General features: G+C 36.0%; 1 protein-coding gene across 1 annotated transcript in view; it reads left to right on the top strand.

Annotated features, from left to right (window-relative positions):
- Positions 1 to 6,272: 6,272 nt before the first annotated feature.
- kl-2 (dynein heavy chain 2, axonemal kl-2) overlaps positions 6,273 to 15,499 on the top strand; it is a 1,019,064-nt gene continuing 1,009,837 nt past the window's right edge. The window contains exons 1-2 of the mRNA XM_069137782.1: positions 6,273 to 6,278; positions 6,384 to 6,726. Of these exons, the coding sequence (XP_068993883.1) occupies positions 6,273 to 6,278; positions 6,384 to 6,726 (349 nt within the window). The remainder of the gene's footprint in view (positions 6,279 to 6,383; positions 6,727 to 15,499) is intronic.

Genomic DNA, 15,499 nt, shown 5'->3' with positions numbered 1-15,499 from the left:
CTACGTAGATGAGTACGGCCCGAGTGTCTCTCATTCTACACGGGACCGAGTGCCCATACACGCATACCAAGGGTCTTGCACCCTTCCATCATACAACGAGCCCGAGCGCTCTTGGTGTACTACCAACACCAATCATACTCTCATACACGTTCGCTCCTCGGAGTAAGGCAAATGCAAATCATACGAAATTCGATCGAATCGAATAAAACAAAAATCGCAATACGAAACGCACTCGAGATCGCGGTGGCATGAGCCAAACGGGCTGTAACCGGCATTTACACGTTCATATACACAATCGACACACGCTTTTATACGTTTACAAATACACGTTCATACTTCGTGGGTTTTTATGCCGCAAGGCTTTTCCCACAAGAGCCAATAAACATTCATAATTCGATGGCTCAAACGCGAGAGTTTTTTTATTCAAGAAACCTCAACCTCTATCCTTCATACTAATAAAAAAGGTTCTATTAAAAACTACGAGGCAACTTCGCCTATGAAGAAGCTTCGACTATACAGGAATTGATGAAATTCGGCATGCCGTTATCAATTAAATATCCGTCTGATTTATTATCTAACTTTTGTCAGCAGCTCATATTATTCAGAACCACTTTTAAAAAGGAATTAGAAAAAATAAACTCGGTATACGAGTTAGCTAGATTTTTGATTATTGAATACCAACTTTTGAACACATCCTTTACGGATTTGTGTTCAGCTCCGATTATACTTCTGACTTTGCCGGTTGCAATATCCAGCGCGGAACGGTCATTTGCTATATTGAAAATAATAAAAAATTATTTAAGAAGCACGATGGCCCAAACAAGGTTGACAAGCCTGGCTATACTTTCCATCGAAAGTAAAGAAGCGCAGGAAATGGATATCAGAAATATAATTAAAATCTGTGCTTCCCTAATAGCGTGAAAGAAGAATTTCCGTTGAACAAAGAAATGCATCAATTAGATTTTAAGTTTGATTGTGTTTAATTCTGTAGAATAATTAAAAAGTTGGAATAAATATTCAAGGAACATGTAATGATTTTGTTTCATTCTATAGTTGGGTGTCTTTCGCTGCAAATTTTTTTTGTTTCTCTAGACCGTGGGCCCTTGAATTACATGGACCCGTGTTCTGCGCACACTCAGAACCCCCGGTAGTTACGCCACTGCCTAACGGAGTCCGACCACGGGGCGTTGCATCGCCTGATCAGATCACGAATCGGATGGGAACGAGGGACGCTAGTTTGTAGTTGTAGGAATCTGACAAGGAAACGTTTTCAGGTGTCCCCCTCCAATTTCGATGAAACTCTGGTATGTTATAGAGGGTCAAAATCGATGACATGCGTATTTTTTTTTATCGGCCCAAACTCATTTTAAAGGGGTGAAACACCCCTCCAAAATTGACCACCTCCCAAGATGATTTTTCTGTTTTGCATACAAGGAGGGGATTTTGATAACTAATAATGATAGTAATAAATACCTTGTCAAAAGTGATGAAAAACACACTTCGAATATTCTCAAGAACTCTTTATTTTAGTGGTTAACTTGTATATACAAAGTTCATTTTTTACATTAGAAACAAGATGTTCATCAGAGCTCAATGAATCCAACAGCACTGTGAAGAGCATGCAAGAATACAGAATACGTGCTTTCGATTTTTTCCCAAAAACTGAATTCTTATCGACTTTTTTCCCAATATTGCGGATTATGTCTAATACTTAGCCATGAATCATTGAATAACATTGTTTGAGGCTCGTATTCATTCTGGCATCGCTCTCTTATCATTTTACTGTTCTATCATTTTTTTTCAAGAAACGTAAATATTTTTCATTTCAAGCAGACTATCAACTACTCGAAAATTCGATGTGTGTCATGTGTAAACAAGTCATATCTCTACTTGAATTAATTCTATGGCACAGATATTTTTTTTAACGATTACGCGTATCTTTCGGATATTTTCAATATGAAAAGTCGTGAGACCGTTCAGTGCTTGTTAATACGTTAATAACAGAACTTCGAGCAGTTATTGAATTTCTTCTCACGTTTACAATGAAAGTGAATCCAATAAACGTTACTAAACTTCTGTGGGCAGCATTTGAAGTAATGAATATACCCGAGTCCCCGTTAACAAATGATGAACGTGAAATAGTATCGAACTTCGAAAACATTTTATCACAAAGCATGACAGAATATAATGGTGGGGAAATGATTGAGGAAAATTCTCTTGACTTTAAAGAGCCCTACAAAAATCTTGAAACGTTCGCAGTGGAAGATGCAGATTTTCAGGTGCCTTCCGAAGGACCTGAAAATAGCTGTTCCGAAGATGACGAACCTTTAAGTTTCGATTATAAAAGAAGAGCTGTTGAATATTGGAGAAGTGCAAAGACGAAAAAAAATCGCTCAATTGATACGGTTCGTCATAGATATCAAAAAGTCAAATCAGTACGACAATTGCGTCGTTGGGCACACCAAATCAACCAGGGAGGGACATACATGGAAAAATTGGCTCGCATATCAGAGTATACATTGCAGAATATGAAAAATGCCATTGACGCAGGCTTGATTGTTCATGACACGGATCTGCGAAGATGGGCTTTACAGGCCCAAGGACTTATCAGTCGTAAGGATTTTCGATTTAAAGCATCGCCAACGTGGTTACTTCACTTTAAGAAGATCCATCGCATTACTAGCAAAAAAATTAATAAATTCGTCACGCGAAAATCAGTGGAAAATAGTGAATATTTACACAAGAGTCCTGAAGAATTTTTGAAAAGAGTTGAACCTTATATTTCCGAATATGGATTACAAAATATATATAATTCTGATCAGAGTGGTTTCCAAATAGAGATTCATTCTGGACGAACGTTAACGGAAGAAGGAACTGAACAAGTGTCGTGCATAGTACAATCAGTAACTTCACAACGCACAGTTATACTATACAGCCTACAATTTCAGCGGACGGAAAATTATTATCTTTTTTGTTTATTGTTTTAAAAGAACCATCCGGAACGTTCGGACCTATAGTTGAACAACATTTATTCAGACCGCCAAATGTTTTCATCACAGCTTCCAAATCAGGAAAACTTACTTCAGGTATAATAATTCTTGTTTCGCGCTGCATATATTCAAACGGTATTAATCACAATGATTCGTTACAGAGCATTTCAAGATGTGATTAGAAGAAGTGTTTATCCCAAAAGTGGGGACGAAGAGTCTACTCCTAATTGATTCTTGGAGTGGGCATTGTTCTAGAGTTGTGCAAGAGACAACACCCCCAGACAAAAAGTTGACGACTTTATTGATACCGAAAGGAACCACCGAAAAAATTCAACCTCTCGATGTTTTCGGCTTCCGTATATGGAAAAATTATATTCGTCATTTTTCAGACACCCTAGTTCTTCTTGATTATGATTTAAATATACATTTAAGGAATAATATAATAAAATTACAGTCTTTAGTTCACAACCAACTGTCATCTCAGCGATATCATAATTTGTTTCGTTATGCGTGGCATAAAAGCGGGTTCATTGCAAAGAAACCTGATGAATTTGATAACACCGTTGATTTTGCATTTGGACAGTCATCTCATCCGAATTGCGAAATCGAAGGTTGCACGAATGTCGCAGTAATCAGATGTTCTTGGTATAAAAAATCACTTTGCCTACAGCATTTTTTTGATGAATATCATTATTGTACCGACTATCATCCATAAAGCGATTTATAGATAAACTTGGAACTTGTTTTTGTTTAAAGGGTGTGGCCACGGTAGAGGAAGTAGAATCATGTGCATATTCAGCAATTTTGTATTATATAAAAACGTAATTTATTTACAAAACTATTTACAGGTGTATTTAGTGTACGAATCAAACTAACAAAAAAAATTTCTTTATTCATTTTTTCAATGCAAAATGGCTAATAATCACTACTTGTTTTTTGTTTATCTTTTTCCCAGCCCTTACCCCTCAAGTATCTGTGCCATAGAATTAATTCAAGTAGAGATATGACTTGTTTACATATGACACACATCGAATTTTCGAGTAGTTGATAGTCTGCTTGAAATGAAAAATATTTACGTTTCTTGAAAAAAAATGGTAAAATAGTAAAATGATAAGAGAGCGATGCCAGAATGAATGCGAGCCTCAAACAATGTTATTCAATGATTCATGGCTAAATACTAGACATAATCCGCAATATTGGGAAAAAAGTCGATAAGAATTCAGTTTTTGGGAAAAAATCGAAAGCACGTATTCTGTATCCTTGCATGCTCTTCACAGTGCTGTTGGATTCATTGAGCTCTGATGAACATCTTGTTTCTAATGTAAAAAATGAACTTTGTATGTACAAGTTAACCCCTAAAATAAAGAGTTCTTGAGAATATTCGAAGTGTGTTTTTCATCACTTTTGACAAGGTATTTATTACTATCATTATTAGTTATCAAAATCCCCTCCTTGTATGCAAAACAGAAAAATCATCTTGGGAGGTGGTCAATTTTGGAGGGGTGTTTCACCCCTTTAAAATGAGTTTGGGCCGATAAAAAAAAATACGTATGTCATCGATTTTGACCCTCTATAACATACCAGAGTTTCATCGAAATTGGAGGGGGACACCTGAAAACGTTTCCTTGCGAGTGTAGATATTCTGGCCGTCGCGTCGTGGCGATATACTGAACGGCGATGTATGGAGAGTCCACTGTCCAATGAATTAGTTTGCTAGCGTTCATAAATCATTCTGCGAATATTTATGGATAATCAATCAACGCAATTTTGATATTAAGCATTTGGTAGTGTAGAAAAAAAAATTCACCAATGCCACACAGAGCGCCGGTAGATATACTAATTGAAAGAATTAATCTGTGCCAAACCGGTGACAAAATGGATGCGGAGACAGTGTAAAAAATTTACCAGCTCGATTTATTCACGGTGAAACTTATTATGGGAATTGGTTTGACTCACAGTGTCAATTAAACACAATCATTAGACTTATTCAAATGAAACTGAATTGAAATAATGCTTAAATGTTGTTATGGAAAAATAGTATTAATTATTAATATGTGAAGCACGGAATGTTTTTAAAGTTATTTAATTCGTCAAAATTTCAAGAGATTTTGTGAACTAGTCTGATCGAAAGTTGACGAAGAACTGCTCTACTTAAGAGATGATTTCGAACTGTCTCGTTTGAAGGTTTTCGTTGAATTGGTACACTCTTGCTCAGTGCATCGTTTTTCAAGGATTTGTTCTTCAGTCTGCAAATTTCTAACTTGCTTTCTTATTGGCCTCTTCCATTTTTAAGTGAGTCAGACTAATAAGAAAGTTTTAAGTATGAATAACTAATATTTTGGGCCTTCTTATTCGCCCTGAGCAGCCCCTGCACTCTGGGATCAGTTAGTAGGTTATTTACGCCTACTCCGTCATTTCGGACGTATTTCTAGACTTGGGTCGTCATTTTACAAACAGATAATGTTTGATGGATGGTTTTATTGCACTGCATGTGCGCGCCAGGTGTCTTGTTCTTGAAAATACCTTCCGGTATTTTCGGGCATTGATTTAGTCCTCAGCAAATGTTTAAAGGATCCATCTGACGCACGCCTGCAGACGGCTTACCTAGATTACTGTTAAGATTATTTTGTTTTACTATGAAAAAAGGACAAAAGAACAAACCGCGCAAGCAATTGAAGAAAATAAAACAAAATTGCATGATATAAAGAAAAGGTATGACACGATTTAGAATGTTCCTAATATCTCGGGGTAGAGCACATTCGAGATGTGACATCAGATGTATTCATTTTTTTTCTCAAAGTAGTGTTGAAACTTGGTCGATAGTTGATTTATTTTGTTCTAATGGAATGCTCCAAAAATTTGCCAATGAAGAGAATGAAAATTTCATCACTTTCGACCATGACCTTTTCGATCACTTCCAGGTCTTTAAAAATGTGGAAAATAACGCTACGAAACCTTTCGGCAGTTAAATACTATTAAATCTTGAGCTGGACTTAAGGGATATGAAACGTTTCACTCTTGCTCATACTCACTTCAAACTAATGAGAATAAAGAAAAGAATATCAGAAAAATGGGAAGAAAAAATATTTCTCCGATTTCCTTGGAATTTCCATTATGTTCCATGTTCAATAATATTTCTTTTTCATGATTACTTTTTTCAAAGTAATCTTCTTGTTCTTTGAAAAACAATTTTAAGACTCTCTGATAATTTGTGCAAATCAAAATGAATATTCATTTGCTCGCGATATGCATTTTAGTGATTGGTAAATGAGACGACTCAGTATGCCAGTTGTTATGCTCGGACATACTACCAGCTGAGGGTTACATCGTCAGGTCTGACTGATTTATTCTTTGAACTGGCAAAGCAAGAGTAAAGACTGATTATGTTTTCAGAGTGAATTCGTCAAAGAGTGCACAACACTGTTCGCATTGGATAACGAGGACTGGAATGAGCAATGTATTTCTATCATTGAAAATTTCTTCAAAGATCCAGCACACGCTGTTCTTACTATATTTTATGACGATGACAAACTCACCGCACAATTGGGATTTCCAACAGTCCCCGTACAAGATCTAACCTATTTCGTTAGAGAACCTTTTGAAATACTGACACCATCGAATTTCCATAACTCAGTAATGTTTGGTACAATCAACGAATGTGTGGACGGCACAATCTTGAATACAATAGAAAATATCTTTGTACCTTCGTTTTTGAGTATCAACTCGTGGCCCGAGAGTATCCTTTTATACAGAAACCGCTTCACCAAAATTTCGGATGATTTTTTTTCCAAGAAAATTTATATACAATTTCTTGCAATTCCTTTTTTCACAAAGTACAGTGAAAAATATTCAGGTGCAGATTTCAGCTTTGGACGATCAAAATTCAGATTAATTCATTATGAGCAGTTTACGTGATATCTGGTGTGATCATTGTAACTATTGTTAAAGAACACCTCATAAATCGGCACTAGTACTTATTTGTATACGCACTCATTGTTCAAACACAATCGTTGAATATTTTTAGAGAATTAGTTTCCGGGAATAAAGAATGTTATGTCCAAGGTTTCAAAGAAATCATTGATTAAATTGTCGAAGCGCTTTCAAATGAAAATAAATGATTATAATGTTGCCATTTCAACCCATGTTCATCGTTTATTTAGCCAAAATATTCTTTCCAAGAAATTATTGTATTGTAATCTGGAAATATTGGCTGATTACGTCAAATCCGAGTTTATCAAAAACGCATTAGATGAAGGTGGGGTTATGCTCGCGATGCATGTTTTTATGGAACTGCTTGTTCATTTTCAGGAACCTATACACTCATATTGCATATTTGTACAAACGCAACTGGTATGGATGTCGTTTATTTCGGATACTGCACTAACCAATACAGCAGTAAGGCAGGAAGCAAAGGGGTTCAGATTAACATCCTGTCGCGATGTAATGCTTTTTCGGAAAACTCGAAATAAGCATAAATGCCAAGATTACCGGATTGCAATAGATACATCTTCTAAATAAATGCATCGCTGCTGAATAAACAACAAAAATAGGTTAAAATACTAGTACCAATGACGACGATAACGACGGTGAAGATGATGGCAACAGGCACAATGATGATGACAATAATAAACATCATAGTCATCGTCATCGTCATCTTCAACACCACCATTACCACTAATACCTACCATACCCGACAGGGTATGCCCCCTTGCGCTGTCGCGTCGGGGTGGTACAGGATTAGGAAGGGAATGGATTAGGGATCAACGGTATATGTTGGAGATGTTTCAAGATAACAACAACAATAACAAGATAAATACAATCTCTGATTGCTATTTTATCGCGCTGTGTCTGATCCACATACGTTAACTTGGCTCGTTATTGCGGTACACCTCAAAATAATTGACGTTGCAACCATAAACTGTATACAGGGTGGGGCATTTAAAGTGTGACAGAGCAATAGTACTCAAACTATTGATGATACTCAAAAAAGTTTCAGATGAAAGTAACTTTGTTCTAGAAGACCGTCATACTGGACCATCTTATTTCTTTTTTTGTGAAGGCGCTGAAGCTACGTCAAGGTCAACGCCACTTTTTTAAACAGAACAACGTGTTTTTTTCTACTACGTTATTACTGACTTTGAGACAAATTCGGTGATCTACAACACAAGGCCATTCGAGTCACACGAAGTTTGAAAATAGTCAAAAAATCGAATCAAATCAAAATAATTATTTTCAAAGGATTTACTAACCTTTTTGAGTATCATCAATAGTTTGAGTATTATTGCTCTGTCATACTTTAAATGCCCCACCCTGTATATGAAGTTTTTTCTGTTTCCTTCGAAGCCTTAAAACTGATACTATGGAATTGAGAGTAACTGTTCAATTTTTCAGGGAAAAATGCAGAACATTTCTTAGTAACACGCAATTCTCTTTTACTGAAAAGTTGGTTGAGAAGGACTTCATGGTATCGAACAGTGAGTGTACAAACGCGAAATCTTTTGTCGCAGAAAATTATTTCATTTCGTTCATTTGTTAACATAATTGTAATGTATTTAATTGCGGTGCTTTTTTTTCAGCCATAATGAGTGACACGGAAGAACATAGGTTACTCAGAATCAGGTACACAGCAGAGATATATATCATTTAAATTCAGAAGCCGTTTACATTGATATTTTGTGAATGAAAAATATTGTAAGAGTACTATTTTCTAAAAGTAATCGGGCGAAGTACGATGTAACAGTAGCTTGTGACCTAGCTTTTTATTACGGTTGCCCGACCTGGATTCTCAGACGGCTGCTAGCTATCATTTATAATAATTCAGTACCTGCGTTGATTCGAGATCATATATTGAATTCACGAATTATTCAATTCAGTTCAAGTATGAACTCTATTTCAGTTAGTTTCAGGCCGTATTAGGAGGAAGTCCTTCAGTACCGGACACCTAAGGTTATTCGTTGATCAAATCGTTATTTAAGTGAAAACATAATTTTTTACTATTTTTGTTATAATCTTTAGAGTATGTTGTACAATATAGGAACTTTTGGAATTAGTATACTCGTATAACATGAAACTAAGAACAAAATACAATTTTATTTAGTAACAAAAACTAGGGTGTCAGAGAAGTGTCCCCTAGTACCGGACACTGATAGTACGGATAGAAAAAATGTCTTAAAACTCAATGAATTTTGCACTGGTCACATATACAGGGTGGGGCATTTAAAGTGACCAGGGCGATTTTCTCGAAAACGAAGTAAAATCTCAAAAAAAATTTCAGACGAGAGCTGTAGGGTTTTGAAGGGGACGGAACACAACACGTTCGAATTTTTATTAAGTGAATGCGCCAAGGAGATACGAAGGTCAGCTTCGGTTTTTTAAATGGGATGGTGTATTTTTTATTTTGGAAATGAAAAGAGTATTCAATTTCGAATATAAAAGTATGAGTGCACCAGTTTCCTAAAATTGACACTCAATAGGATATTTCAAAAATAAGAAAAAGATACAACGACGAACAACATCGACGAATAACATTCGCCTTCAACCTTGTGTTTTGACTGATGACTCTTGATTTGATTTCAACTTTCTACTTCACGCGGGAAAAATAATGCCTCTAAGGTTTGTTTGCTGTGAACAACTTTTTCAGGCATTAGATGCTTAATGCTACCTTTGAAAATCGAACCAAGACTTATCAGTCAGAAGACAAAGTTGTAGACGAATGTTCTTCAATGATCGTTATTGAGAGTATTCACATCACGTCGTAGAAATTTCCTCAGTAGTAACATTCAGAATTCCTATTATCGTAATTATTATTTTTGAAAAATGGATCAGTATACGGTTGCCGAGAAATCGATATGATTTACATTTATGGCGAGAAGCATAAAAACGCTAGTGCAGCTTGTAATTTACACGGAGAACGATACCCCGAAAGAAGTCAACCATCCCGCAGAACTTTTGATCGAGTCACACGGTTGTTTTCAGAAACCGGACGTGTCGCAACGGAAAAAAGGAATCTAAGTGTATTGAAGTTGATGGCCATCATTTCTAACATTTGCTTTGATAAAATTGTAAATTGATTCCGCGTAAACTGGAGAACTGACATGTTTTTCTCATTTTTGAAACATCCTATTGAGTGTCAATTTTAGGAAACTGGTGCACTTGTACTTTTATACTCGAAATTGAATACTCTATTCATTTTCAAAATAAAAACTACACCATCCCATTTAAAAAACCGAAGTTGATCTTCGTATCTCTTTGGCGCATCCACTTAATAAAAATTCAAACGCGCTGTGTTCCGTCCCCTTCAAAACCCTATAGCTCTCGTCTGAAACGTTTATTGAGATTTTGCTTCGTTTTCGAGAAAATCGCCCCGGTCACTTTAAATGCCCCACCCTGTATATTTGTCAGAGCACTCAGAAATGTCTGCGCACATCTCATGCGCCCATTCCTTGCAATTGCAGCACTTAATCCAATCCTCATCGTTCTCTTCAAGGCATACAAGGCACATGGTTTTTCTTTGCGTTGCTTCGCGTGTTTCAATTGAAGAATCGCCAACAAATTCTCAGTTGTCTTACGTTTTTTCGGTTTCGCAGCACGTTTATTGTCAACAGGTTTTCTTTTGTTTGTACTTGTGTTAGCCTCTAACATTTTGACGTTTTCTTTTTCTTCGAGCATGGTCCTGTATGGCGACGAAGTCAAAATCTCACTTTTCTCAGCCTTCCTGCGTCGTGAAGAAGTCCAGTTGAGGCTTGAAAGTACATTCGCCTCCACTTCTCATAATCTTCACGCTATCGCACAAGGTGCTTTTTGGTACTCCATGTTTCACCGCAGCTTCTCTACCTGTCATGTTGCCACTTAAGACTCTTCGAACTGCCTTCTTTATAGTTCCTTCGGACCATTATCTTCTTCCGAGTATTTTTGATTGGTTAGCCATGGTAGAACAACACTAAAACACGTCACAACAAGTTTTACATAGATAGTCAAATTCAGAGAAAAAATTGGGTGTCCGATAATAGGGACCCGTAATGCACAGCTAAATAGTGAAATATGTGCTTGTTTGCAAATATATCAACTTTTATTGACCATTATCTGAAAGAATACATACCAACGAACATCCCAGACCAAAAATAAAAGAACAAAATCATGCGTTGTTTAAAATAAACAAACGCGAAACTTAGGCGAGACGTAAATTTATGCCAGCTCAAATATCAACTGTCTCTTGGCGACACACGGGCGCACAATGCCACGTGCAGCGCATCCCCATCGCTACGTCCGTTGTGCAGGTTCGAACCACACAAGAGAACTATTGATACTTTGTTTACTTTGAGATATACGACGTGTGTCCGGTACTAGGTGCCGTCCGGCGTTACAGGACTTCCCCCTAATAGTTGTTGTTCTGATTTCGTCTTAAGAGAATGGCAAGTGACACAGTTCTGAGGTACGATTCTCGTCTCAGAACGTGCGCTTTCCAATAATCAGTACCACGGTGTAAGTGGTCCGACTGGCTCTCGATCGCTGTGATTATTTTGTCTTAGTACGGTGGGAATCCGCCTGGGACCTCATGCGTCGGTGCGGATGAGGTAAACAATAATGGCGGCGATCTAGCAGACAGTATTCATGAAAGTTTGACGTTTGCATGTGAAAAATCAAATCTGCTGCTGAAGATTACATGGGTACATTAATATTTGACAGAAGAAAATAATTGTATGATGAATGTATGTGACACATTCATTATTGTGCATCCTTTGCATGATTGATTCAGTGTGATTACCGTTTTCTTTTTATCAAAAAAGTGTACCGATGTAATTTTATTTAACCTTTGGTCTTTCGATTCATCATGCATTTCATTTTCACTAATATATTGTCGCTATAGTCACATACATTCGTCATAACATTATTTTCTTCTGTCAAATATTAAGGGCGTTGCCTAGCTAGAAAGCGCGGGCTACTCCGCTTCCCGCGTTAACCGTGGTGAGAGAGAGGGTAAAGAAACAAGTGAGACGGAGCAACCGAGCTGTCGCCGGAGTGGGGCGGGTGACGCGGGCTAGCCTCTTCCACCCCTCACGGGCATTCGGTTTCAAATACTTTTAAACAGCCCAGTGTATCGCGCTCGGCACGACGCAGCACCTGATGAGTAATATAAAAAAAAAGTAGACTCCTTTCAGATTCCACTTGAAAAATTTACTAGCAATACAGAATTTAATAAGGAACACGAAACTATTTTTTTTATAATTCGAAAACTTGTCATTAATGAGGTAAAAATCGTCAAACATACGAATTGTTTATAAAAATTGGGATTTTCAATAATGTTCAACATTGCATTTTTTTATGAAAGCTTATTCGTTCACCTTCCGAATGCACTGTAAATGATGTCTTTACGTCGAATAGAACCGGATATATCCGAGCTCGTTTTGGATCAAAATTGAATGATTGTCTTGTAACTTTCGAAAACAAACATAATTCGGACGAACACCAAAATGCGTGTCGATTCTTTTTACCTTTATTTCATGTGAAAAAAAGTATGAATAGATTGAAAAAATACGAGGTTATTTTTTGATTGACGTGACGTAGAATTCCTTATACGTATGTTGATATAGATATACATTCTTAATATTTCAACGAAAATTATATTCGCCGGCGTCCGTATTTCTACGCAATGCGATCACGTGACTGGTTATAGTCTAATAGCCGGTATTCATAGTCAGGTTCGATTTGCAGGACTGTCTTGAGTCAGCTCAAAGCATAGCTTGATCGGCTGAGAGCTATTCCTAATACAGTCTCGAAAATAATACGTAACTATTTACGAATACCGGCCAGACGTCGTCACAGGTCATTTTAAATTGACAATGCAACGAATAGCTGTGAGCAAATTCATGATATAACAACGAAAATATCATCAATCCCCCAGGTCTCACCACGTGGAGGTCGCTATCAAACAGAGACCCGCCTAACCCGTCTCTACCTCCCAACCATGATCGGGTTTGCACCAAACAAATACAAAATGATAAAAAATAATATAAAATGGTAAAAGTAAAATTAAACTCGTTTAAACTTAATAAACATAATCACGAAATCTATATGAGAAGGATCTCATAGAAATTAAATTGAAACAGTATAAGTGAAACATGACAGTAATCTTGATAGAGAAAATTGATATAACAAAGCATCGAGCATTGTATACATTATATGGCTAAATAAATTCTATAGAAAACGCAAACTATGGAAAGTAGTACGTCACGAGTGCAGGTCACAGATAGTAATGAAAAAATAGGCTATAGAATATTTACATAATATATAGGTATACACGCAGTCTGGTCCGACTGCAGAAAGTATTCCTGGAATGAATAATCAGATATATAATTATAACGATATGACTAGCAAATTTTTAGCACAGTAATACATATAACTAACTAAACATAAATCACAGAAATATTGCGCGTAAGCTATATACAAAGCTATTATATTTATGTACATGTGTACATATATTTATATTACAGTTTTTTGTCGTCTGTCGGTCGTGAATTTACTGTTTCTTACGCGCGGCCTTATCTGAGCTTCGATGATTTGAGGGGGTTCGCGGATTGAGAGTTGTCGGGCGCGTCTAAAATCTACGATCTCGGGTAACAAACAAAAGTAAAAGAAATCCGCTAATTTATTCTTCATTTTTTCGGTCCAGAATTTATCGTCACGTTTTATTTTATCAAAAATCAATCCCTTTGGCGTCCAAACTATAAAATAGCACCACTTCCTATTCGTAATATGTAGAAGACCTTGGACCTGATACATGTAATTATGAGAAAACTCTAACTTGGCTTTTCCACCGATTATTTTCGTCTCAAATATTAATTCTGTATCCCAAAAATCTATCGAGCAAGCGCAGCGAGCGAGCAAAATTTTTAAATGTTCAAGCGAAATCCCACAAAAAGTACTGATATCCCCAAAAAGCACCTCTGGTGCAAAAACCTTTCGCCAAGTATATTAATGTGACAGCCACCCACAAAACAGCCACCTACAAAACTGTCATCAAATCAGATACTGCTGCCAAGTATAATTTATTTAGAAGCTAATGATGATTTTGATATACTATAACTAATGACGACAAAAAAAAAAATTGAAATCAAAATTGAAATTGAAAAAAAAAAATAATTTTTATTGAAAAAAAAAAATTGGAGATAGTGGTATATGGCGGGCTTTTTCAAAACAAGCACAAGAAAATACAAGTCGAGCTATATCAATGTTGTAATGGCAATATAAACATGGGCCCGCCAAGTACCACGTACTCCAATTTTTTTTTTTTTTTATCTAAATTTTTGTTTTTTTTTCTTCGGATTTCAATTTTTTTTTTTTTGTCATTATTAGTTATAGTATATCAAAATCATCATTAGTTTCTAAATAAATTATACTTGGCAGTAGTATCTGATTTGATGACAGTTTTGTAGGTAATGTATGCATTAGGGTGGGCCAAAAACATCGACTATTTTTTTTTCACTTGGTACTTCGAAAACTTGGTTGGTAGAGACCTCTAAAACATTTTCTCCGAGTATGAGCTCTTAATTTTAATAGGAAGGTCCTCCGCCACGCAATTTTCTATTTCTTTCTTATGGTGAGGACGAAAAATACATATCTCGGTATCTACTATTTATAAAAAAAAAACATACATCATATTTTCGTAGGAATTTGAATCCTCTACAAAAAAGGTTTCTTACAATTTTTTGTATACCTCACTGTTCAGAAGATATTCACTGTCAAACTTCAATGCGCACTATTTTTAACAGTTTTTTGTTAATAGTTCAAACAATTTCAATTTAATTCGTGAGTTTCGGGAAAATTTGTACAAATTTCAGTTTCTGTCGTCGAAGTAACTACTATAGAATTTCTCTGTTTCAAAAACTTTTCGTAATTTATAAATTTTTTTAGTATTTTTACAATTTTTTTTTTTTATATTTTGAAATCCCAATCATGCTCTTAATTATTTTCATGGCGTTTGTTCAGAGAACATTTTAGAACTTTTTTTCACAAATTATACGTAAAATGTTTTGCTCGAGAGGATGTTTGTTTTAAATCCTATGGCTTCGTCTGTTTGTCTTGTGTAACTAACGCCACTGTTAAAAATAGTGTGCATTGAAGTTTGACGGTGAATATCTTCTGAACAGTGAGATATACAAAATATACAAAAAAATTGTAAGAGACCTTTTTTGTAGAGAATTCAATTTCCTACGAAAATGTGATACACATTTTTTTTATAAATAGTAGATACTGAGATATGTATTTTTCTTCCTCACCATAAAAAAAAAATAGAAAACTGCGAGGCGGAGGACCTTCCTATTAAAATTAAGAACTCATACTTGGAGAGAATGTTTTTGAGGTTTCGACCAACCAAATTTTCGGAGTACCAAGTGAAAAAAAAAATAGTCGATTTTTTTGGCCCACCCTAGTATGCATGTATGATTGCCCCAGAATTACGTAAAGTTTATTTATAAAAACAAAACGCGCGTATTTTAGTGGCCTAATACGTA

The sequence above is a fragment of the Neodiprion pinetum genome, chromosome 7 (genome assembly GCF_021155775.2).
Source record: "Neodiprion pinetum isolate iyNeoPine1 chromosome 7, iyNeoPine1.2, whole genome shotgun sequence".
NCBI classification, from domain to species: Eukaryota; Metazoa; Arthropoda; class Insecta; order Hymenoptera; family Diprionidae; genus Neodiprion; species Neodiprion pinetum.
The sequence above is the reverse complement of the archived record's forward strand: the minus strand, read 5'-3'. Positions and strand labels throughout refer to the sequence as shown.